Here is a 26,463-nt window from a genome sequence, read left to right on the forward strand (position 1 = left end):
GGCCCAATGTGCTGGTGATCTAATACGAAGCCCTAAAACATGTATTCTAGAGGGAAGGCTTTGGAGGAAAAGTAGATATCCTTGCAATATGATAGGTTAAGCAACAGGAATGTATAATACTATTACACTATCCCAGGTAGATAACAAGTAGTTATTTCCTTTTTATAATCATTATCTGAGTAACTTTTAGAAAGAGAAGATGGACAAGAATTTCTTTTTTCGGGATGGGAGCCCCATATGTATTGTCCAAGTGACCAGTACAGAAACCCAATAATGGGATTTGACATTTAATCTTGCTGGCTGAGAACACAGCAGTCATAGTAATGAATTTCTGATTTTCAGAATACTGGGGTTGGAAATATTGGCTGCGATTGTAGCAAAGACGTCATGGAAAAATTCTGGGTGACTACGAGTCTCTAAGCAGGGTGTTCTGTGGATTTGGCTAAAACTGACTCAGGAAAAATAAATGGCAAATAAAGAGGACAAGTAGGTTTAGAAAGAAGTTATTTACCACTTTAATAGGGCTGTCCAGCATTTGGTCACATAGATCATTTTGAAACCTAATTGCTTTAATGGTCTTCCTATCTCACCAGAAGAGATTTGAATACTCATGAAAAAAGCAAATCAAACATAGAAAGAGGTACCATGATAAGACTTGTTGCTACAGCACTATGTACTTAATGATGCCAGACTTTGGATTTCATTGGAGGACATTTCTGCAGTCTAGGACAGCTATACAAAGCCTTAAGACATTGTATTTACAGAACTTATTAATACAGGGATCCGTATTCTACCATAATTTTGCCAGAGTCTTAATAGCACGGTGGAGCAGCTCCCTCAAGAATTCTTATTTTTCTTACCCGTGGAAAAGCTAGTAGTTCTAAAAATACTTTCCTGGAAGAGGTTAGGATGGTTATTATATATCAATTGAATATAAAGTATGGTTATGTAAGCCAAGCTTGCATGCTAATATTGCACAGGGTAGAAAGCAATAAAACAGGACGATGTGCTTCCTTGGGCCATCTGGTAGAAACAGAAGGAAGCTCTCGATTCAGTATTGTTACGATGCCTCAGATTCCAGGAGTCCACCTGTAGCTGGCCTTCCAGTGTGAGTGCCATGTTGAAATTTCAGAAGGGCACATGTCTTCCTCGCCAAGAGAAAAAGAAATGCAACAAAACAAAACAAGACATCCAAACTCAAAGAGGTACACCAGCCGCCTCAAACTGTGGTATTGTTCATTTCTTGAAGAGAATATATAATATTTCAAAATATTATATATATACATATATTTAAAATGGTACAAAGTAACTATAGATCCAAATTAGAAGATAGTTGATCGTTCTTCGTAATCCCAAAAATTTTCATGGAGAAAACCCTTTTTTTAAACCCACTTTCCACGGTGTTGCCAAAAATGCAGGGTCTTCTCACTATAGGATACTTCATGACACACAGTAAAAGCACTGTGATTTTCTGGTAACCAGTCAAAGTGCAAATAAGAAATCCATTTGGCTTGTAATGTGTAAGATGTTTTAAATTCTTAAAATGTGTTTTCTGCAGAGGTGGTTTTCCTTTGCTACTATAACAAATGCTTCCATTAGGTTCTTGGGTGAATCTGAAACCAAAGAAAGAAAGAAATTTCAGGGAGAAAAGAACAAAATGAAGGCATAAAGAAAGGTGACTAGGCAGAAAATGAGGACATCTTGAATTTTTAGTATGTGGCTTCTTTCAAGTGATCTGAAGCCAAAAATGTTAGTCTACAACCGTAGTTCTCAAATGGTGATAAAAAAGCACACTGACAGGCCATCATATTTTTATCAGTTCATTAAAGGCATTTTGCCACAACCGAGGAAATGGACTCTTGGAGCAATGAATAACGATGATTGGCTTCATGAGCATGTCACATATGCAGTTGCACAGAGCCCTGTGCTGGAAAGGGTCCCACACTTCATTTAATGATCTTCTATTGAAGTCTTGAAATTATTACTAATTTTTAAATGAGAGACGCCATGTTTTCATTTTTGTACTGGGCCCTTCAAATTATGTAGTTAGTCCTATGTCTGATGAGAATTTGAACTGAGTAGGTCATTCCATGACCTTGTCAAGCTGGCTTGCTGTGACAGGTAGAGGGGTGGCCATAAGGTAAAGTCACTGCCAAGGTTCGAACACATTTTCTTAGGAACACAGGAGGGCTTTGCAGGTTGAGGAATTCTCCCTCTCAGTGACATAGTATTCAAGAGTAACCAAGAGCATACTCCTATAACTAATGATGCCATTTAATCTATTTGAATATAGCCCAAAGACTCTAACATTCAACAGGATACATGCACAGAGTGTCACTGGTTTAGGGCAGAAATGATGATTCTAATAGAGTTGAAGATTCTACTTTAGAGTTCTAGGAATAGGCATTTTTCTTCATAATCTCTTGGTTCTTTATAGTCTTAGAAATTGAGTGTTCTGGGTCCAGGGGTGGAGTCCATTAAAAGATTTTAAGGTTGGATAGGAATAGTAATAAAGTTGCCTTTCAAATGTTGGTTGTGCCATGGGCAGCATGTATAAGAAATCTTCACACACTTATTATTTTTTTTATCCTCTCCTTAGAAATGACATTCTTCCAAACCTTGGTTTCCTACATTCTGATAATGTGTATCACCTCCTGTTTCCACTGTCTTATTTTTCACCAAAAGGAGGGAGAAAGTGACATTTACAAAACTGAAATGGGTTGCCTGTCTTTTATCTCCATCAACTTACCATCTCTACCCCGCGCTACCCAACCTTAGGCCCTATCCTCCATGTAAGAACAGGAGGTTGGTCATCACATCCCAAGACCTTCACACATTAACTTTACAGAGCAGAGGCTTAAATATATTTATTGGCCAAAGAAATGGATGAGTTCACTTGGACCCAGAGGCAATTGTGATGGCATAAATTGATTTGTTTTTCCTTCTGGAAATTTCCAAATCCACACTCTCCCTCCTACCCTTCTCTCTTAAAGCTAGTTCATACAAAATGGTCTGAACATCAGGATTGTAAAGGCTTTTATAACCCTTGACACCTGATGGAATTTTGAGTGATGAAGCTGGGATGTGTCACAGCTGGAAGTTTGCCCTTCTGTAATATAAAAAACACTGGCTGATGAGAATGGATGGAGATATGTGAGGTCAGAGTCACCGTTAGGAGAATGGGCCCAGGTGAGTGTGGGCAAATGACAGTAGTGCATTTGTGTGAAACATCAATTTGGCTGGACAGCCATTGTGGTGAGATGGGCAGTCTAACACGGCCTTTTAGGGAATGGAACTTAACTCTATGTTGTGTATATCTAACTGTTCATTTTCCCAGGAGTCTGAAAGACACTAACATATTGGGTTGAAGGAAATCCAAAGTTGCTTGATAAGTTCCCAGGTATTATACCAGATTATGTTCTACTATTTTAACCTGTTAATTTTGCCTTCCTAGTAACTTTGGTTTTCTCCTCATTTCCTTCCCTGCCTTGTTATGTCCCCCAAAGCCAATGTTCCCTTTTTATATGTGAATTATTACAGCATTGTCAAACAACTTATTTCCTCTGGGGCGAAGTCTGTCTTTATAAATTAAAGCATTATTCTTGAATACACAGAGTATACATTTCTTCCTGAATGCATTAGATACAGCATCCCCAGCTTATTTTTTTTAAATATGTACTATATTATAGCATATTATGTATTATTATTTCATATACATTAAATATAATATTGATTATAGGGAATTAGCTCATCTGATTATGGAGAGTGGCAAATTCAAAATCTGCAGAGCCAATTTCCCAACAGCACCCCCAACTTTCAAACTTATGCGTTTTTTTTGTTTGTTTGTTTTTAGAAATGTTTTTATTTTTGTTTCTATTTTTGAGGGAGAGAACATGTGAGCAGGGGACAGGGGCAGAAGGAGAGAGAGAGAGAAAGTCTTAAGCAGGCTCCACGCCCTGCATGGAGGCTGACATGGGGCTGGATCCCATGACCTGAGCCACCAGGGGCCCCTCAAACTTATGTTACATTTAAAGAAAAAAAATAAACCAATATTTATGTAAAACCATAGGAAACTACCTCTTGTGAATATCTGGATTGGTTTGTCTTGCCACAAACTACCAACAAAGTAATTCAACAAAACAACTGAAGCAATGGTCGAGCAGGTGTAGTTTAAAATTTAGCCATGAAACTTCACCCAGATGTACCAGGCTTCTTCCCAGGAGGGTTTCTGGCACCAGCTTTATTGTACCCCATGCTGGGTTTTGGAAAACTTCTCAAGGGTGACTACCTTCTTTCCGTAAAATGACATTCGGGAAGCTTCCTCTTTCCTAAGACTTATTCTCTCCAGTCTCCTGAAAGGGAAGCCTGTGCCTCATTCTACTTATCTTTTCTCCTTCCTTCTGTAGGTTATATTGTCACCCAGATCTAGTTTCCCCAAGGTTCTCCTTCAGACTGTGGCCTGTTGTCCTGGCTAGTTCATATTCTGGGCTGCCTGGTCCTTTAAATCAAACAATGAATTTCTACTCTCCACCATCCTTAAAAAATGAGCACCATGCAACTTTGAATTAGATCACACTTTGAAACATCTTTTGTTTATTTACATTGCACAGACTGCTGAGAATTTTGACTCAGGGTGATTATTTGGGAAGTAATTCATAATAGGAAGGTTTTGAAAAAACCTATATAGGGAAAATGACACCTTAGGACTCTATCTTGCAAATATCTTCATATTGGCGTTACTTATAAAAAGTAACAGTATGATGGAAACTCGCAGTTGCCATTAACAATCTGGGGATGTTTCTTCTGTGTTTTTTTGTTTTTTTGTTTTTTACTGAGACCACTCTCTTTGAATCAGTCTTATATGTAAGAACCAAAGAGGTGATTTTAAAAAATTTTTCCTCTTTGAGAAGAACTTGAATTTTTTATCCCAAAGATTACCTCTTAAATTAAGAGTAGAACATTGAAAACCTATGACTCACAATTAAAGTACATCTGTTTATTAACCTGTTTTGAAAGTTAAACTGCCAGAGTCAATACTTGAAGTGTATAGGCATATTTATACTCTGACAGGGAAAAACACATAGGGCATACTAGAAAAATTAATATAAAACCTATTTTGGAGCCTATGATCTAAGGACTGGTGTTGGCCTGCCATTTATACAGAATGGAAAGCTCCTGTATGTATCAGCTGAAGTTAATTGGTGCCTTTGTGTTTAAAAGTGCTTATTTCACTGTGAATTTCTTTGTAAGGAAGTGGGGAGAAAATTTAAGTCAGTAGTAATGTCTGAGCCCTCTCAAGGTATAAAAAGTACAGCTTAGTGTTTTCTTTTCCTTCTCTAAAGACAGAGTTGAGATTTATTAGTTGAGTGATGTGTTGCTCACACGACTGTAGAGCAACCTCTTATTTCCTCGCTTGAAATGGATGCACATATCAGAACAGGTACATCCTCTGCTTTCAAACCAACTGCATGGGAGATTTATTTCTTTTGTACACTCAACTGTCGGGTTGCATTCAGCCCACCCAGGACAGTAGCAAACACAGAGGCTGTGCTCCAGCCTCTATTATTGTGATCAGACCTGCACTGTACTTCTGTGAGGAAAGAAAATGTCTAGGATGTATTTACAGTGTTTTAAAATATACTCTACAGAGGCCAAAAAAAAAAAAGAGTGTTACACAGTCATAAAAAGTAGCATTAACAATTTCTGTGCTTTGTTTATTTATATTCTATTTTCCAAAGAGTCTCCTAGTTGGTACCCTTGGAATCTCACATACTCAAATCCTGAAGTAATTTGACTTGTATTCTTATTCTTGACTGAGTTTCAGGTCTGGAGGAACCATAAGAGCAGTGTTTATATTCAATAAAGGGAGATCAGTTATCATTTGGATGAGGAAATAGAGTTTTGGCAGAAAATACATCAGCAACCTGTTTTAAACAATGGTGATCGAATTCCAATCATACTGATGATAATTCAGAGTATCTGAAAACTGACTTGGAAGGGCATCTTCAGATTGTTTCGTAAAATTAGTTTCAGGCAAAATGTAACCAAAGGGAAATATGAAATCCACTCTCCATCAGTTAATGAAGACGGTTTCTGGAGGTAAGTGTCATGAACTGGGTTCATTTTTGAATAATCTCTCCTGAGGCTGTTTCTTTGAAGTGAAATATGATAATCCAAGCTGAGCATCTCAGGTGCATGAATGCATGTTAACAAGCTAGGATGGTTCAGGAACCTCTCTTGGCCACAAGCCAATGAAGTATAACAATTTACTGCTTAATGCAGTCAATATAGGCAATGAAATTGGATATGCAGAAGAGTCTCCACTTATCTTATGTATGAAAGATATGTTTTATAAGATATTATGTTTTCCATATCACGAGGCTGCCAGTACCAATGTTATTTCTTGAGAAGATAATGCTGAGAACAAAGATCAATTTAAGACTCATTATATAGGGGTGGGAATTAGAGATGACCTTTTAAATTTGAGTCACCCTTTTGGAAGGCTACAAGTTCAGCATGTTGGGATTTGTAACTGGTGGATCTGGCTTTCAACAATATCCAGTACATTAAAACACATATACACACAACAGGGCTGAGAGCCACACGATATACATACATAAAACCACACTAGTTATTAATATTGACATGATTGTAATTATGTAATTAAAATATTGTATTACATTTGAATAAATACTGTCTTAAGTGCTCTGAGCTACCCTTTCTACCCTGCCCTCTTTAGGACTCCCCTACTTTCCCATGATCTATTATCTACAGGGCCAATGGCTATCCTACCTGGGCTTTTCCAAACTGCTCTGGCAACATGATACCAATTCTCATGGGTTGGATGGCCTCACCATATAGGTTGTTATGTATTTTGAACATAGCTCCTTATTTTACCACAGAAACCAAGGAATGATAATTCACATCACAAAAACTTTTCACTCATTTAAAAGATCATCAAATAATTCTTTTAAAGAACATGTAGAAAATGGCTGTACTTAAACGCAGCCCTCTTCCGCAAACCATCTGGACAAATTAGGCAGGACTCTTATTTTCTTATCTATTTTGAGCACCGTAGTAGTTGGCTGAATTATGCGACTAATTGCTTTACCGTTCTTCTTCCTTTTGGCTATGCTAATCCAGCTTTATTTGTGACCCAGTCACACAAACGCTAAACTGCTCAGCAGGGAAAAGTCAAGTTCCATGTCTAACTTCTTGTTGCTGGATGGACACTGATATGAACAGTTAAGAATGTTTTCTGTCAGGGAAAAGGTCTTCTTATCTCCTGTTCAAAGCTTCCCTGGATGCTGTTGTACAACTCAAAGGCAACACGGTATGGTTGGTAACATGCATGAGATATTTGAAAGAAATACACTTACTCTTGTGGTCTTAATTTTATTGCCTGTAGCGCACATCCAACCGGAATTATCAGGTAGCGTTTTACATTCTTCTCCTTCTAGACAAGGCTCCATCTCACACCACCATTTCCCAATCACTATGGAGGCTGTGTAAAAACAGGAAACAAGTGTGTTTGCAATTCATCCAAACAACGTGGGCACCAGTGACGTGACCCTCTGTAGGTGTTCATTCTCTTTGAAGCACGCTACTTTCTCTTGAACCTTCTAGGGCCGGCTAAGAATTCGTTATGAAGAAAAGTAATATTTTCATTTACCGGTCTTACAGAGCAAATCTAATTTTCTACTTTTATGGTTTTATCAAGCAACAGTTTGTCAAAAATCACCCTCGTACCCTGAAAGATGAAAATCTATGCATTGGGAGGTATACTCTCTGGAGAAAACTTTATGTTTTCACAAACCGAGGACCTTTTACTCTTTCTTTTCAGGGAAGGGGACAAAAGTAGTAACTGCCCTTCAGAATGATAGAGCTATTCCTTCAGAAAGGCCAGTTTATCCACCGGCATTAGGGCTCATCCCCCAGCCTCGGGCCTTCTTTGAGAATTTCAAAGGCCTACCAACAGGAAAAAAAAAATGAAATGACTGGAACCATAAAAGAAAGCCTGCAAAATAAAAACCAAGGGTATTAATAAAAAGAAGTATTTGTTTACAATCACAGGTATATTCATGTCAGCTGCATTTTCTGTTGATGTTTGATATGAGGTGGGTCGAACTTTCCAAAGTTGAGCCTCTGATAAAAAAAGCCCTATTTTGCAGGGTGATATCAAAGATGACCACAATGGGAAGCTGGCGATGAACTGAGTGGATGTATTTATAGCACAGTCTGGTTTTTGTTTTAAGATTGTATGAAATAGCGACTGGATGCACTCCACCCAAGTCAAGGAGCTCCACATCTTCCTTACTGCCTTCATGAGCGAAGAATTATTTCTGCCATTCGAAATTCTCAAAACGTCTGCCAGTCGTTCTTGTGTGGTGCTTTCTGATTGCCTGTTTTCACACTGGACTAGAACCCTAGTTCTAGATATACTCGCCTTCAGCCTCTTACACCTGCCGGAGGGGAGTCCCCACCTTGATGTTTCCTTCTCACAATGACAAAGAGGCCAGATGACATCTGTTAACATCACAGAAGATTCTTATTAAAATGGAAGGAAGTAAATCCCGAAGCAAAGCAGGAGTACATTATAAGTCCCCAGTGGGAGAGAGGGATTAGATTGCTAATTTAAAAACAGAATGGTTTAAACATCCGGATGTCTGCCCATATTCAAGCTTTCTTCTTTCTACACTACCCTTACTTTGGACTTTCCTTCCTCTGGAAGCCAGCGTATGGATTGCAAAATTTGATCTTATATGCAAAATCATGTCTACTCCATTATCGGGTCAATTTAAGGAATTTTTCAAGGGTAATTTTGCCTCTGCTTGATTTATACCTTATGTGCGGACCAGAATGAACCACATAAAATGCATCTCCATTGGAATATAGCACGCAAGTATAGGAAGTAAAATCTCCTAAATAGTCCATCCGTATGCAAGACAACGTGATATTTTGGTAAAACATGGAGTAGTAACAGAAGACACAAATTCTCCACAGGGTACAAAATGATGATGAGAGTTAAGAGCGTCTTTCTTTTCAATAGCAGGGTTCTCTATGAGCATGTGGAATAAGGGAAGATTCCAGTCACAGGTAAAAGAGACCTTATTTAGGTGAATTAATAGGTGACGATGTTAAATGAGAGAAGCATGTACTTTGGCAGCAAGAAAAACACATGCAGCGTTGAAAAGGGAACAAAAATAAATTGCAAAGCTTCCAGTAACCTAAGATAAAAGCCAGGGTTTGGCAGTGTTTATTGAGAGCCTAGAATCGGAAGCGTCCTTTCGGTTAGCACTCAGGCAGCAACAGGCTGGTGACATTTGCCACACTTGTCCCCTGAAATCCCACCTAATATTTCACTATTGCTGCCCTGAATCGACACCAACAAGAATGGAAAGCCTCTGATCTTAGCTCCGAGGGGAAATTGCCTTTCCAGACAGTGTTCCATTTAGGGTTTGTGACTTTTTTTTTTTTCCCCACAGAGGCACACAAATAATGAACAACTGCCAGTGGGGTCAGCTTTAGCATCTCTACTTTCTTCTAAAGGACGCTGTTCCTTCTTCTTGAGGTTGCTCTCTGCCCTCTCAGAGCTGACCTACTCTGTTGTTAGCTAACAAAGCAGTTTCTGTGTCTTAAGCATTAATGTCTTCTAAATGAAAATGTAGACAATAGGAAAAAGAATGCATCTCAAAACCCACAGATCACCTTTAATTCAAGGGAGTAAAGGTCCACTGACTCAAAGGGAAAAAGGAAAGCCTTTCTAAGAATAAAAACATCCCCAGACTGGACTGTAATCTCTAAAAATTCCTATTACACTTGCTTCTCCTTAACAGAGTTGGATGCTTTGACGTTACCCTCTGGTTTATTGGCATCTAGTTCATTCTTCCAGGGTTGCTTTTCTAAAGATGCTATTAGACTGATTTTGCTTTTGATTTATGCATTACATGGTCATTTTAATATCTTTCACATCATCTTCTAGGTCAAACTATAGTCTTTTCCCCTAATTTTTTCATATACTCGTATTTCCTGCAATATTTTCAAAAAAAATTCACAGAGAGGATTTACAAATTGTGCTCTCTTCTCCCATACTGGAAGTCACCTAAAACCTTCAGATTATTGAAAGAGGAATGATCGATTAGATTTAATCAATAAATGCAATATTAATGCAACTTAACTGGCTTTATAATTTTTCTTATGGAGATACCTATAATAAGAAAAATGCAGGCACAAATTCTCAATATCTTGAATTACAATGGTCAGTGCAATAATAAAAATGATAATGGACATTTTTGATGGCCTCTTCTGGGTTTCTGTGTTAGGTACTTCAAAATGTATGATCTTAGGGGCGCCTGGGTGGGTCATTCGGTTGAGCTGAGCGACCGACTTGGCTCAGGTCATGATCTCACGATTTGTGACTTCGGGCCTGTGTCGGGCTCTGTGCTGACAGCTTGGAGCCTGCAGCCTGCTTCCAATTCTGTGTCTCCCTCTCTCTCTGCCCCTCCCCTGCTCACACTCTGCCTCTCTCTGTTTCTCAAAAATAAATAAATGTTAAAAAAAATTTTAAATGTATTATCTTAATCTTCAGAGCAATCCTAACGGTGGGTATTATTATGAACCCATTGTATGGATGAAAAAAAAAAATGAAGCTCAGAGAAGTTAAAAAACTTGGCCAAGCTTACACAGGTAGGAAGTGTAGGAATTAACACTACGTGCAGGCCTGCTTAATGACAAAATCCTTGTTTTTCATCATTATAGTGCTAACTTATGATAGTTTTGTGTTCAGGATTCAGAGAACTCTTAAGAAACATATGATTGCTGAGTGAAGGAATGAATTCTCTCTGATGTCTTATTATTGAAAAAAAATTCATATAAATACAAACGCTTGAGGAAAATACAAAACATGTAGTTTCTCATAAAATTAAGTTAACATAAAAATAAGTTGCATAATAGCTGGTTTATATCATATTTGTTTCTTCCTAGACAGAGCTCCATATTGCTTGATTTTATTCCTTACAGCATTTTAACAGAAAGTCTCAGTAGTGAATAATTTTTGAAGCCACAAGAAACTTGTGAGGTAGACATATAACTTCTGTGAGGACTTTTTATCCCCTAGAAGAACAGAGTTAATTAAATATCAGCTGCAAAAACCAACTCTCTCTTATCTATGATGATTAGGAGAGAGGCTCTTAAAGGTCCCTTTTAACCCTGGGGTTTGGAATTCGCTCTCTTACTGGATCATGTTCAGGAAAATATCTGATCTTCAACTTGGTCAAGAATGTTCATTTTCCTTGAAAGATTCTTAAAATTACTAAAGCTACTTTAATCATGAGTTTTGATTTCATCCTTATATCATCATGTTGCTGCAGAGCAAAAAAGAGAGACTGTAAAAGGAGACTCAATCCAATTTTCAGTGAGAAGTCTTAAATAGAGAAGTCCTTCTGTTGCTGTTATTGTTGTTTACTTTGTGGTATCTTACCACGTAAAGAGAACAAGGTACTGATAAGCAATGGAGTTAATAAATACAGCAAATATACATTATCTTATTAAAGAGCCAAAGTCCCTTTTTATCGTTTCAATAAACAATGTTTGGGTCTCAATTTAGTAAGTGTTCTTTGGGCACTTTCTGCAGCCAAAGGACTATGTGGCTTAGTGGCATGGATAAAATGATGAACATGACATAGTTCCTGCCCTGAGAGCTTATGACTTAGCTCAAGGTCTCTCTCTCTATGGGCACTATTGGCATTTTGGCATGTGTTATGGTTAGGAGGTATAAGTGAGCAAAGTGCTCCTCTGGCAGGAAGCACGTTATTGTGCGGGAAGAATAGGCTCACGCTGGGAGTGGGAAGGGAAAATCTTAATAAGATTGTGGAAGTTCTTGAAAGCATGAAGCTCAGGCTTCCCTCCCCCCTCAAAGCAATGGCAAGTCACTGAATATTCTAGATTCTGTGAGCAAAGGGAAGACATGATTAACGGGTGTCTGGGGGAAGATGGATTTGGCAGTGATGTCCAAGATGGAAGGAGGAAGAAGAAAGTAGCTGAAATGCCACATGAGCACAGGTGCATTCAAACCTAAGGGATAGGTCTTGCTTTTGGATGCCTCCTCCAGAACTGTGAAGAAGGGCAGAGCTGAAAGTGATGTTAGGAACAACTGAGGAAACCATATGGCAATAACTCAACTATGTTAGCCGTAACCTTAACCACACCGCACTTGAATTATTAGCTCGTGTGCCTGTCTATTCACCAGGCAGTGTGCTTCTTGAGGGCAGGGATCATATTGCATTCATCTTTGAATGGCACACGGTAACTCAAGGCAGGTTTGCAATTTATGATTGAATGAATAAAAAAAATGAAAGAGAAAAAGAAAAAAAATCATGCTTCTATCAAAGGATGGTGAGGATGCCATGAGAAAATGCATTCAAAGCACTTAGCAGCGTATCTGGCATTCAATAAATGTTTGATAAATATTAGCTATTATTATCATCGGCATCATCATTTTTATGACTCTAAAGAATAAAATCACTCCAAAACAGAAACACAGTTCTTCACAAAGTGAGAGAGTAAACCATTGTTCTTCGATATTATGCCAAACACCCAGCTTGCTTCTATGACTTATGAGAGTTTGAGCATAAATTAAATGGTTGAACATATGATTGCATTCATGTTCCCAGAAGTACGTTATAAGTACATCAATCAAGACAAATTTCCAGGCTCATTTTTGTGCAACCTGTCATGCAATTTAGGCAATGGCTGGAACTCCATTAGAAGGCTGGGACAGCCCTCCCGCCTTCCTTTTCGCACAGGTTGTTGGAACAGCTGCTACAATGCTCTTCTTCAAAAGACGTGCAGTGGCTCCCTCTGTGTTACTGTCTTTATCAAAGTAAACAGAAAGTTAAAGGCACTGAATACTATCGCCTGCAGCCATGCCCAACTCCCTCTTTCTGTGAGCCCACATTTAAGGATAAGCTCCAGGGCAGACGCATCATGTAATGGTTAAGACTCTAAGCTCTTGGGTATGTGACAAAGGGACCTGGGTGTGAATCCTAACTAACGCCACCGCTTCTGGACAGCATGGCTTTGGAAAGTCTCTTAGGTCAAATGTCAGGTTATTGAGTTATAAAAGCACTTAAACAAAATCACAACTGGTTGCAGTAAATTTTAGAGGAGATCAGGATCTCAGTGTAACACATAATAAACTTTATATGCAACAGATGGCAGTTATTACTGTTATTTATCCATGTGTCCTTATCGAGCTATATATGCATCCAGCCAATTACCTTCACAGAGAGTTAATGCCTGATCTTTAACGGAAGCTTGTATGAATTGTGGGATGCTTATATCCAGGTTTTTTACTAATTAGACTGTATTTATTAGTAGCATCTACAAAATATTTCAGAGGCACACATGAAATTAATGATGAGTGATGAGCATTGCTTTCCTTCTACGAATTCTATTCCAGGGTTTTTCAAACTGGGGCAATTTTATCTTCCTTGAAGGTGTTTGAAGACAAAAATGATCTTTTATTCATTGACTGCTGTGAATGACATAAGTAGACATAAGACAGACACATTTCCTAGCCTACCCTAAAGTGGCTTACAGTCTGTTGTGGGAGATACTAAATATAATGGTGGGATAAAACAGAGTGACAAATTATGAAAAAGGTACTAGGGAAACTATTGAGTGGATCTGATTTGGATTGTCAGGGTGATGGTAGTAAGAAAAATCCTCATTAAACATAGGGGTGCATATATCTTTTCAAATTAGTGTTATCATTTTCTTTGGGTAAATATCCAGTAGTGGAATTATTCGATCATTGTGTGGGAACCTCCATACTCTTTTCCACAGTAGCTGTATCAATTTACATTCCCATCAACCGTGCATGATGGTTCCTTCTTCTCCACATCTTTGATAATACTTGTTCTTTCTTTTTTTAAAAAAAAACCTTTCTGACAGGTGTGAGGTGATATCTCATTGTGATTTTCATCTGCATTTCCCTGATGATGAGTGATGTTGAGTATCTTTTCATGTGTCTGTTTGCATCCATATGTCTTTTTTGGAAACATGTCTTTTCGAGTCCTCTGCCACTTTTCAATGAGATTGTTTGGTTTTTGAGTGTTGAGCTGAGTCAGCTTTTTATATATTTTGGATATTAACCCCTTATTAGCTATATCAGTTTCAATATCTTCTCTCATTCAGTTTTATACAGCAATAAAAGGAGTAAGATCTTGACATTGCCAACAACATGGATGGACCTAGAGAGTATTATGCTCGGGGAATTAAGTCAGACTAAGAAAGACAAATACCATATGATTTCACTCATATGTGGCATCTAAACAACCAAACAAATGAATAAACAAACAACAACAACAAAAAGTCAGAAAAAGACCTACAAAGTGATGACAGCCATATGAAAGGGAGGTAGGGAATGGGCACTACGCTCACCGAAAAAAAAACAAATAAAGGTCTTCCTTGATGAAGTAATTTAATAACTAAGTCATCAGCAAAATTGTTTCCATAGTAAAGCAAACAATTATACATGTTGTGAGGCAGACGCCTAGCTTCAGGGGAATTTCAAGATAAAACACAAAATGTAAAGAAATCTTTTACTTGTCCTGGGCTGTTCCAAGCTGTCTTATCAGACCGTAGGGGTGCAGTTCGTACTGCTTTGAAAAAAACTATCTGCTCTGGTAACAAGGAACATGCGGAGACTTTTTGTCCACTCAAGGGAGTGCTCCTAATTCTTGCCAGTACTGATATTCTTCTTTGTGGGCTACATACACCAAGGCTGGAGTTCCCGGCTTGGCCTGCACTTTCAATACATGATGACTCTATCCTTGCATTCACTTATAAATCAAACACTGGATGGTGGTAGGCTTTCACTAAATCAGTGGTTTTATTGTAAAATTAACTCTAGTTCTGTTTTTTCATTTGTGTGTATACTTAACTTTAAATACAAGTTTAAGAAGGAACGCAAAGAATCATGGTTATTAAATAAATTTTCTACTGAACATTCCTGTGTTCTCAAACTTAACATTCTATGTTTAAAACATTTAAGAGCAACTCTGAGGTTTATGGTAAAGTGTGATGTGCAATTCTGTGGAGACACACGCATTCTGATGTTCTTGTTTTTGCCAACCATAGAAACCTTTCCTTTTCCTAGTTTTTTAATTATTTTTGAGAGGGAGCACGAGTGAGAGGGGCAGAGAAAGGGGGACAGAGGATCCAAAGCGGGCTCCATGCTGAGTGACAGTAGCGAGTTGGGTGTGGGGTTTGAACTCACGAACAAAGACGTCATGACCTGAGCCAAAGTCAGATGCTCAATCAACTGAGCCACCTAGGCACCCTTTTCCTCCCTAATTTTAAAAGTAATAGATATTCTTTTCTAAAACTCAAAGCATACAGATAATTAGCAAAAGGAAAATAAACATTATCACATTAGGCAGAAGTAGACTGCTACATATGGGTATGTTTTTTCCAGAATTTCTCTCCGATTATTCTTGACACGGCATCCAGCGTGATCTTTTAAAATGCAAATCATTTCCTATCATTCCTCTGCTTAACACTCTCCAAAGGTTTCCAGCACATGGAATAAATTCCACATTGCTTACTCTGCCCTTCAAAGTCCCATGTTACTTGGCTCTTCCTCGCTCTCCGACCATGTATTTTTCTACCAGCCCCACCCCCACCCTCCATCTGTAACCAATCTCTCTGTCCCTCTACCTCTTTTGCAAATCTGTAAATCTCTTTTCTGATTTGGCTCACCCTCTGTCCAGGGAATGTTCTCCCCAAACTGCCATTAACCCCAATTCATAAGCCACAATTCAACTGTGTTGTGCTTTGTTTTGTTTGTTTTGTTTTAGAGTGGCCTCTCTTGATAATTTACCTAAAATAATCCACACTCGCTTGACCCTGACTCTTTCCCCTTATCGCCTGCTTTGATTTTCCTCATTACTCCCTGCATTCACATGACGTGATTACTTTACCTGGATATTTGTCACAGAACAGGTCATCAATATGTGTTTTTTAAATGGTTGAATAAATGCATATATTAACTAGGATAATTTTATTAATAAAAGTAAGATCATTCCACACATACTGCCTGCCACCCTTCTTCAACACCTAACCATGGAATCATAAACAGTTTCCTATGTCTATAAAAATGAAATGCAGTATTTTAAGGCCCACATAATACTCCTTGGTAGGGGTGCATCTTATTTAACCAATCCCTCAGTGTTAGAAATTTTTCTTTTTTGTTGTTGGTTGGTTGACGGTTTGCTATTAGTAAAGATGCTTATATCAACACCCTTGCACATATATCTTTGCAAATATATTTAATTATTTGCCGAGGGAAAATTCCAAGAAGTGGAGTTTCTGAGTCCCGAGGTAAAAAAAAAAAAAAATGTTCAGCACTTGTGATACATAAATTGTCAAGTTGTCCTTTGGAAAAACTGTACTAACACTGTTTCTCACCATAAGTACCCATTTCTCTGCAGGGCTGTATCAACCAGATTAGAATTCTTGACGATTTTAGTGAAGTATTTAGTGAAGATAAGCATTTACTTATCTTTTGGGGGTACAGAAACACATTCTTAGCTAGCTAGTGAACGCAGCCTACTGTCAGTCTTCATATTCCAGGTTGACTATCTATAGAATAGACCTAAAATAGTAGAATAGCAACAATGACAACAAAGTCTCAATTTGTCCTTAAAGAAATCTAACCAAGAGGGCTATAACAAGTGAGGAGAGAATAATGAGGTCAAACAGTGAAGGCTCTACACCAATACAAAAAAAGAACAACAAAAAAATCTGCATTCCTCAGTGTAATTTGATATTTCTTTAAAAAAATTTTTTTTACGTTTATTTATTTTTGAGACGGATAGACACAGAGCATGAACGGGGGAGGGGCAGAGAGAGAGGGAGACTCAGAATCCGAAGCAGGCTCCAGGCCCGGAGCTGTCAGCACAGAGCCCGATGCGGGGCTCGAACTCATGAACCATGAGATCATGACCTGAGCCGAAGTCAGACGCTTAACCGACTGAGCCATCTAGGCGCACCTATAATTTGATATTTCTTGGAAGTCCCTGAAAAATGGGATGTCCTTACTACACATGTACACCTTAGGCTTAGCAAACTCAGATGGAGAACCTTGCTATTTCGGAATAAAATAGGCATTTATGTTGGTCCCTTTGAAATTTGGCTTCCCTGTGGTCACCGTTGCTGTCTGATCCTTTTACTTTCATGGTAACAGAACGGGGGCGCTGGATGTGGTTGTGGAGAAGAACTCCAAAATGTCTCTGTATTTTAAATCAAAGTGAAAATCAGAATAAAAAAGATATATATGCAACTTTTAAGCCACATGCACATGTATAGATCTTTTGAGTGCTAGCTCTCTGTGTTCTTCCAATAGAAATGGCTCACTGGAGGAATATATTTGTATACAAGTATTTTCCCAATTTGGAGAAGTACTTTGAGAGGTTATTATTAAATTCTATAATACAGTTTTTGCTAAAATTGCTACAGATTTACCAAAATAAAATAATGTCAGTTAAGTACATTTTCCTCTTTTTGTATGTAAAGTAACCACTTTTACTGTTAGTGATACATTAACATATCACTTTTGGTTGATTCCACTTTGCAACTGATCCCCAATATTAAATTATTCCCAGAAAATTCTTGGCATCAAGTCCCTTTGCAAAACTAGGGCTTGCGATCTTGGCAGTAATGGGAAAGTTGTACGCCGATTGTAAGGTCTTTCATTTTAATCTTGCTCCCACTAGAGAAGATTGATATAAATAAAATTTAAATAGAAAACACATTTCAGATGCCAACAGTGAAAAAGACTTTGTCAGCCTAATGAAAAGGTATCAATTTTCTCTACTTTATTCAATAAATTGTGAGTCATTTTCTAAATGGATTAGATTAAAGGAAAGTTCAAACTCCCAGGGAGATGCTCTTGGCAATGATGGAGACTTCAGACAAGGGAAAAAGGACAGGGCACATAAAACCTCTTAGGTCTCTTCAGATCTATAAAAATTGATAGCAAGTAGGAGAGAGGTGTCTCTAACCCTGAACTCACCTATTGCCTTAGAAGCCAAATCATGGGGAATTGAACAAGACACATTGTTTCTCTTATTTTATTAGGATGTCATGGGTGGTTGAGTAAATTACAACTGAGAACATGGAAACCTTGGGAGGGGTGAGTCCTGGATGAAAAGCCTGTGGCTCTCCATGCTTTCTCTGCCTGTCTCATAGATGTATGCTAAAGTAAGAGAACAATATGCTCTAATGCGATTATGCTCATGCAGTCTCTGTGGGAGACTCTGAATACCTTCAGGTGTATTATAATTAATTTAACTTCAGAAAACATAACCTACCTTTCATGTGAGGATGAAATGTGTAAACTTTGATCATAGAACACTCTCGGATCTAATGTGATTCTTGTGTACGTGTTTGAAATGGCAAAATAATTTGATAACTGAATATTTTTGTAATTTAGAAGAACTGCCCCAAACCTCTTTAGCATGTGCATTCATTTGCCAACCCCTTGAGAACTGGGAAATAAGAATCAATGTTTTATTTTCCTCTACAGATACCACACAACTAGCATGGTTATTTGTGTGGAATTGTCTGAATGGTTTGGAAGAATTCAACTTTCCTTATCAGAAAATATTTATAGGCTGTCTACTCTATGCTTAGCACCACTTGATATAGGCAGTCTGAGTGACACAAAAGCAAACCAGAGCTGTCACATATGAGTTTTAAAGTAGAAGAGGAAATAAGAAATCTTAAGGTCCCGATTCCTAAACATTTAGTTCCAGTAATACCAAACACTTTGAAGCTGTGACCAAGATGGCAGAATGCGAAGACCTGGAACTCACCTCCTTCCACGGGCACACCAAATCTACACCTACATATGCTGCAACTCCTCCTGAAGAAGAATCGAGGGCTGACGGAATAGCTTTTGCACACAAACAATAGAGGCACCACACAGAGGAGGGCAGGATAGATAGAGACATAGTAATGATGGGAATCCCACTCCCACTATGATGATCTAAGCTAGGAAAGGATATCACTGAGAGGCCAGTGCACTGACTGGCCTGCCCTGGGACACAATGGAAAAAAAATAGTTTCAAAGGCAGCTGGATTATAGGTGAAGGCAATCCATTTATTAGCCTTAGACTGCCCAAAGGTGGGGAACTGCTAGAACTCTCTCTGGAGGGGGAGGCACTGGCAAACTCCACTTTCTACATTTCCGCTCTGCCTTGATAGCATGGGTCTTGGTACCCTAGCCAGCCTTCCAAGGCAAACCAGAGAGCCCCAAGTCCCCAGCTCACCCCAGCTCCAGCCATTCTACCAAGGTGCCACTGGCATGGAAAGCCCTGGGAATCTCCTGGCCCACACCTGTTCTGCCTCCAAATGTCCCACCAAAGTTGCTCTGTTGTATCCTGTCCCAGGACCCATTTTGACACCCACAGGAGCTTTAGCCACCCACCAGGGTGGCCCTGGTGTGGTGCACCTTGGGACTTCCCTGGCCCACACCTGCTCCAGCTCCAGGAGGTCTGTCAAAGCTGTCAGCACATGAAATCTACATAGTGGAGGTTCCTACATGAGGCCACTCCTTCAAGACAGGGAGAGGTAGTTGTTCCACGTAACTAAGAGAAACAAATAGAAGTCAAACGACATGAGGAGACAGAGAAGTATGTTTCAAGTGAAAGAACAAGATAAAACTCCAGAAGAAAACCATAATGAATCAGAAGTAATTTACCTGATAGAGAATTCAAAGTCAGGGTCATAAGGATGCTCACTGAACTCCCCGAAGAGTGGAGAACACAATGGGAACTTCAATAAAGAGTTAAATAATATGAGAGAACCAGTCAGAGTTGAACAATATTGTCAGTGAAATAATAAGAAATATATATATACATATATACATATATATATGTATATATATATGTGTATATATATATATATATATGATAGAATCAACAACAGATTAGATGATACAGAAGAATGGATCAACAATCTGGAAGACAAGGTAAGAAAAAATCATCCAATCAGAACAGCAAAAAGATAAAAAGAGTTTTGAAAAATGAAGTTAGTTTAAGGGACCCCTGAGACAACATCAAGGGTATTATCATCCACTTTTTAGGGGTCTCAGATGAAAAGAAAAAGAGAAAGGGGCAGAAACCTTATTTTAAGAAATAATGGCTGAAATTTGTCTAACTTGAGGAAGGAAACAGGCATCCAGGTCCAGAAAATACAGAGTCTCAAACAAGAAAATCTAAATAGATCCATATCAAGACACATTATAATAAAAATGACAAAATTTAAAGATAAAGAAAGAATCTTAAAGGCAGCAAGAGTAAAACAAATAGTCATATATAAGGGAAATCCCATAAGACTACCAGCAGAATTTTCAGCAGAAATTTTGCAGTCCAGAAGGGACCGGCATGGTATATTTAAAGCACTGAAAGGGAAAAACTTACAACCAAGAATACACTACCCGGCAAAGTTATCATTCAAAATTAAAGGAGAGACAAAGAGTTTCCCAGACAAGTAAAAACTAAAGTTCATCACTAAACCAGACTTACATGTTAAAGGGTCTTCTTTAAGCAGAAACGACAATTCACTAAAAATAAGAAAACATCAAAGAAAAAAAATCTTACTAATACAGGCAGATATATAGTAAAGGTACTGAGTCAGCTACTTAAAAAGTTGGGATAAAGGTTAAAATACAAAATTTGCTACACCTGCATGTAGTTATGTTGTGGTTTTACAACGTGTTTAAACTTAAGCAACTATCAGTTTAAAATAGACTGCTATATACATACAGGTCAATATATATGAACCTCAGGTAACCACAATCAAAACCCTACACTAGCTACACAGGTAATAAAAAGAAATGAATACAAACACAAAACTAAAGAAAAATACCAAATCACAAGGGAAGAGACCAAGAAAAGAAGAAAGGAACAGATAAAAACTACAAAGACAGCCAGAAAACAATATTAATAAAATAACCGTAAGTATATACCTATCAATAATTACTTTAAAAATAAATGGACTAAATGCTCCAATCAAAAAACATATGGTGACTGAATGAATAAAAAAAAAGGCTCATTTATATGCTGTCGACAAGAGACTTACTTTAGATCTAAAGACACACACACAGATTGATAGTGAAAGGATGGAAAATTATACCCCATACAAATGAAAACAAAAAGACAGCCTGAGTAGCACTAATGACATCAGAAAAATAGACTTTAAAACAAAGACTGTAACAAAAGACAAAGAAAGGCATTACAAAACGGTAAAGAGGTCACTTCATGAAAAAGATGTAACATTTGTAAATATTTATATAACCAACACAGGAGCACCTAAATATATAAAGCAAGTATGAGCAGACATAAGGGGGCAAATTGATAGTAATACAATAATAGTGGAGACTTTAACAACCCACTCACATGAATGGATACATCATCCAGACAGAAAATAAATAAGGAAACACTGGCCTTAAAAAACACATGAGACCAGATGGACTTGATAGATATATATAGAATGTTCTATCCCCAAACTGCAGAATACACATTCTTCTCAAATGCACGTGGAAGATTCTACAAGACAGATCATGTTAGGCCACAAAACAAGTCTCAACTTCAAAAAATTACAATAATATCCAGTGTCATTTCTGATCGTGACAGTACGAAACTGGAAATCAACTATAAGAAGAATGATGGAAAAAACTCAATCACATGGAGACTAAACAACATGTTACTGAACAACCAATGGGTTATTGAAGAAATCAAAGAGGAGATAAAAAATTACCTTGAAATAAATGACAATGGAACCACAGCTTTCCAAAATGTGTGGGATGCAGCAAAAAAGGGAAAATTCTAAAAGGGAAATTCAAAGCAATATAGGTCCACAGCAAGAATAAGAGAAATCCCAAGTAAACAATCTAAATTTACACATATAGGAACTAGAAAAAGAACAAACAAAAGTCAAAGTAGGAGGAAGGAAATAATAAAGATCAGAACAGAAATTAAAATAAATAGAGAAAAAAAGCAATAGAGAAGATTAATGGAACTAAAAGCTGGTTCTGAAAAGTTAACAAAATAAGTAAATCTCTACTCTGACTCATCAGGAAAAAAAGAGAAGGCCTAAATTAATAAAATCAGAAATGATGAGGAGTAGTTATAACTGATACCACAGAAATACAAAGGATTATAGGAGATTGTTATGAAAAATTATAAGCCAACACACTGGAAAACCTCAAAAAAGGAATGTTTCTAGAAACACACAAGCCAAAACTGAATGATGAAGAAAAAGATATTTGAATAGACAGATTACAAATAATGAAACCGAATCAGTAATTTTAAAACTCCCCCAAAACAAATGTCCAGGACCAGATGGTTCACAGGTAAATTCTACTAAACAGTTGCATAAAAGTCACTACTGATTCTTCTCAAATTATCCTCCCAAAAAATTAAAGAGGAAGGAATACTTCCAAACTCTTTTTATGAAGCCAGTGTTAGCCTGCTATCACAACCAGACAAAGAAACACACACAAAAGAAAATCATAGGCCACTATGCAGCAGATGCAAAATTCCTCAACAAAATACTAGCAAGCCAAATTTAATAATAAATGAAAAGGATCATACAACATGACCAAGTGGGATTTATTCCAGGGATGTAAATATGGCTCCATCAACATGATACACTCTATTAACAAAATAAAGGATAACAATCATTTAATCATCTCAACAGATGCAGGAAAAACTATTTAACAAAATTCAACGTCCATTTATGGTAAAAACTCTCAAGGAAGTGGGTATAGAAGGAATGTGCCTCAACATAACAAAGACCATACGTGAGAAACTCACAGCTAACTTCATAGTCAATTGTGAAAAGCCAAATCTTTTTCTTTTTTAATTTTTTTTTCAACATTTATTTATTTTTGGGACAGAGAGAGACAGAGCATGAACAGGGGAGGGGCAGAGAGAGAGGGAGACACAGAATCGGAAACAGACTCCAGGCTCCGAGCCATCAGCCCAGAGCCTGACGCAGGGCTCGAACTCACGGACCGCGAGATCGTGACCTGGCTGAAGTCAGACGCTTAACCGACTGTGCCACCCAGGCGCCCCCAAAATCTTTTTCTTTAAGACTGGGAATAAGACAAGGAGGCCCAACCTAGCCATGTGTATTCAACATAGTACTGGAAGTCCTAGACAGAGAAACTAGGCAAGAAAAAGACATAAAAGTCGCCAAATTGGGGAGGCGCCTGGGTGGCTCAGTTGGTTACACATCTGACATTTTATTTTGGCTCAGGTCATAATCTCAGGGTTCCTGAGAATAAACCCTCTATCAGACTCCATGCTAACAACTAACAGCGCAGAGCCTGCTTGGGATTCTCTCTTTTCCTCTCTCTTTGCCCCTCTCCCACTTGTGCACGTGTGTGCTCTCTCTCTCTCTCTCTCTCTCAAAAATAAATAAACTTTAAAAAATGTTACCAAATTAGAAAGGAAGAAGTAAAACTGTTACTATTTGCAGATGACATAACACTTTATATAGAAAGCCCAAGATTCTACCAACAATCTACTAGTACTAATAAATGAATTCAGTAAAGTAACAAGATACAAAATTGACATACATATACCAGTTGTGTCTCCATACACTAACAAATAGCTATCAGAAAGAAAAATTAAGAAAAAAAATCTTATTTACAATTGTATCAAAAAGAATAAAATACCTTGGAAAACATGTGACCAAGGAGGTATGAGAACTGTTCTCTGAAAACTCTAAGATACTGATGAAAGAAATTGAAAGCAACACAAATAAATGGAAAGACAGACTGTGGTCATGGATGGGAAGAATTAATATTGTCAAAAGGTCCATACTAACCAAAGCATTCTATAGGTTTAATGCTATCCCCAACAAAAAACCAATAGCATTTTTCTCAGATCTATAACAAAGAATCCTAAAATTTGTATGGAACCACAGAAGACCAAGAATAGCCAAAGTCATCTTGAGGAAGAAGAACAAAACTTGAGGTATCATGCTCCCTTCAAATTATACTACAAAGCTTCAGTAATGAAAACAGTATGGTACAGCATGTAAACAGATACATAGGTCTGAGAACCCATATATAAACTCACGAATATATGGTCACTTAATCTATGATAAAGGATGCTAGATTATACAGTGCAGAAGGCAGTCTCTTAAAAAAATGGTGGTGAGAAAACTGGACAGCTACATGAAAAAGAATGAAACTGGAACACTATCTTATACCATACATAAAAAAATTCAAAAAGGGGGGCACCTGGGTGACTCAGCCGGTTAAGCGTCCAACTTCGGCTCAGGTCATGATTTCAAAGTTTGTGGGTTCGAGCCCTGCACTGGGTTTTGTGCTGACAGCTCAGAGCCTGGAATATGTTTCAGATTCTGTGTCTCCCTCTCTCTCTGTCCCTCCTGTGCTTGCACTCTGTCTTTCTTTCAAAAATAAATAAACATTAAAAATAATTCGAAAGGGTTTAAAGCCTTTTGAACATACGACCTAAAACCATAAAAATCCTGGAAGATAACAGGCAGTAAGTGCTTTGATAGGATTCTGAGCAATAATTTTTTTGGATCAGTCATCTCAGGCAAGGGCAATTGAAAGCTAAAATAAACAAATGGGACTACATTGAACTAAAAAACTTCCATGTAGCAAAGAAAACCATCAGCAAAAAGGTAATGTACTGAATGGGAGTTAATATTCACAAATTATACATCTAATAAGGAGTTAGTATCCAAAATACATAAAAAAACTTACATAACTTAATATCACCCCCCCCAACAAACAACCAATTAAAAAATGGGCAGAAGGCTTGAATAGACATTTTTCCAAAGAAGACTACAGATGGCCAATAAGCACAGGAAAAGATGCTCAACGTTATTAATCTTCAGGGAAATGCAAATGAAAACCTCAATGAGAAATCACCTCACACAAGTAAGAATGGCCAGTCTCCAAAGATAAGAAACAACAAGCTCTGGCAAGGATATAGAGAAAAAGTACCCTAGTGCACTGCTGGTGGGAATATAAATTGGTGCAGTGACTGTGAAAACAGTATGGAGATTCGTCAAAAAATTAAAAATGAGAACTACCATATAATTCAGCAATTCTACTTCTGGGTGTTTACACACACACACATACACACACACACACACACACACCAGAAAAGAAAGAAAAGAAAACACTGATCTGAGGAAATGTATGCACCCCTATGTTTATTGCAGCATTCTTTATAATAACAAAGATATAAAAGCAACTTAAATGCTCACTGATGGATAAATGAATAAAGATGTGGTATATATACTATGGAATATTAGTCATAACAAAGAATGAAATCTTGCCATTGACAATTCCATGGATGGACAGGGAGGGTACTATGCTAAGGGAAATAAGTCAGGTAGAGAAAGACAAAAACTACATGATTTCACTTAAATCTAAAATCTAAACCAAACAAAAACACAAGACAGAAACAGACACCTAGGTACAGGAAACACACAGCTGGTTACCAGCGGGAAAGAGATGGGGGGGGGGTGGCAAAATGGGTAAAGGGAATTGAGTGGTACAAGCTTTCAGTTGTACAATAAATAAGTCAGGTAATGTACAGCATAGGAAATATAGTCAATAATATTGTCACAACTTGTATGGTAACAGATGATAACTAGACTTAATTATGGGGATCATTTTATAATGTATGAAAATATTGAATCACTATAATGTACACTTGAATCTAATAGGATACTGTATGTCAATTATACTTTGATAAAAAATCAGACACATTTTTTAAACAATCAGAATAAGCTTTTAGGAAATGCTAACATACATGGGAAAAGAAAGCTCACTATACTGGTATTTCGCACTTAAAAACAATTTTTTTTAATGTTTATTTATTTTGAGGGAGAGAGAGAGAGAGACAGAGCATGAATGGGGGAGGGACAGAGAGAGAGGGAGACACAGAATGTGAAGCAGGCTCCAGGCTCTGAGCTGTCAGCACAGAGCCCGATGCGGGGCTTGAACTCACGAGCTGCAAGATCATGACCTGAAGTCAGACACTTAACCAACTGAGCCATCCAGGTGCCCTGGAACTTCGCAATGTTTTTTTTAAAAAAATTATCTATTTCTTTAAAGAAAGAAAGAGGGAGAGAGACAGAGCATGAGCGGGGGGAGGGGCAGAGAGAGAGAGAATCCCAAACAGGCTCCGGACTGCCAGGGCAGAGGCTGGCATAGGGCTCAAACTCACAAACGTGAGATCATGACCTGAGCCAAAACTGTTTGACACTTAGACTGAACTCAGGAGCCCCAACACTTTGCAACTGATTTACTTCATGTTAATGACAGCGTCAGGAAAGCTAGAAAATCAAAGGAAACCAGTAACGTAAATATAACAATGTTTCAGATGCAGCCATTTGCAAAAA

General features: G+C 37.9%; 1 protein-coding gene across 2 annotated transcripts in view; it reads right to left on the reverse strand.

The window, feature by feature from the left end:
• Nucleotides 1-491: 491 nt before the first annotated feature.
• The window catches only part of TAFA1 (TAFA chemokine like family member 1), a 500,491-nt gene continuing 474,519 nt past the window's right edge, over nt 492-26,463 (reverse strand). For both annotated transcript variants that reach the window (XM_053219103.1, XM_027039200.2), the window contains exons 4-5: nt 7,380-7,504; nt 492-1,613 (exon numbers count right to left, since the gene is read on the reverse strand). In XM_053219103.1, coding sequence (XP_053075078.1) covers nt 1,596-1,613; nt 7,380-7,504 — 143 coding nt within the window. In that variant the 3' untranslated portion in view covers nt 492-1,595. The remainder of the gene's footprint in view (nt 1,614-7,379; nt 7,505-26,463) is intronic.

The sequence above is a fragment of the Acinonyx jubatus genome, chromosome A2 (assembly GCF_027475565.1).
Source record: "Acinonyx jubatus isolate Ajub_Pintada_27869175 chromosome A2, VMU_Ajub_asm_v1.0, whole genome shotgun sequence".
Taxonomy (NCBI): Eukaryota; Metazoa; Chordata; class Mammalia; order Carnivora; family Felidae; genus Acinonyx; species Acinonyx jubatus.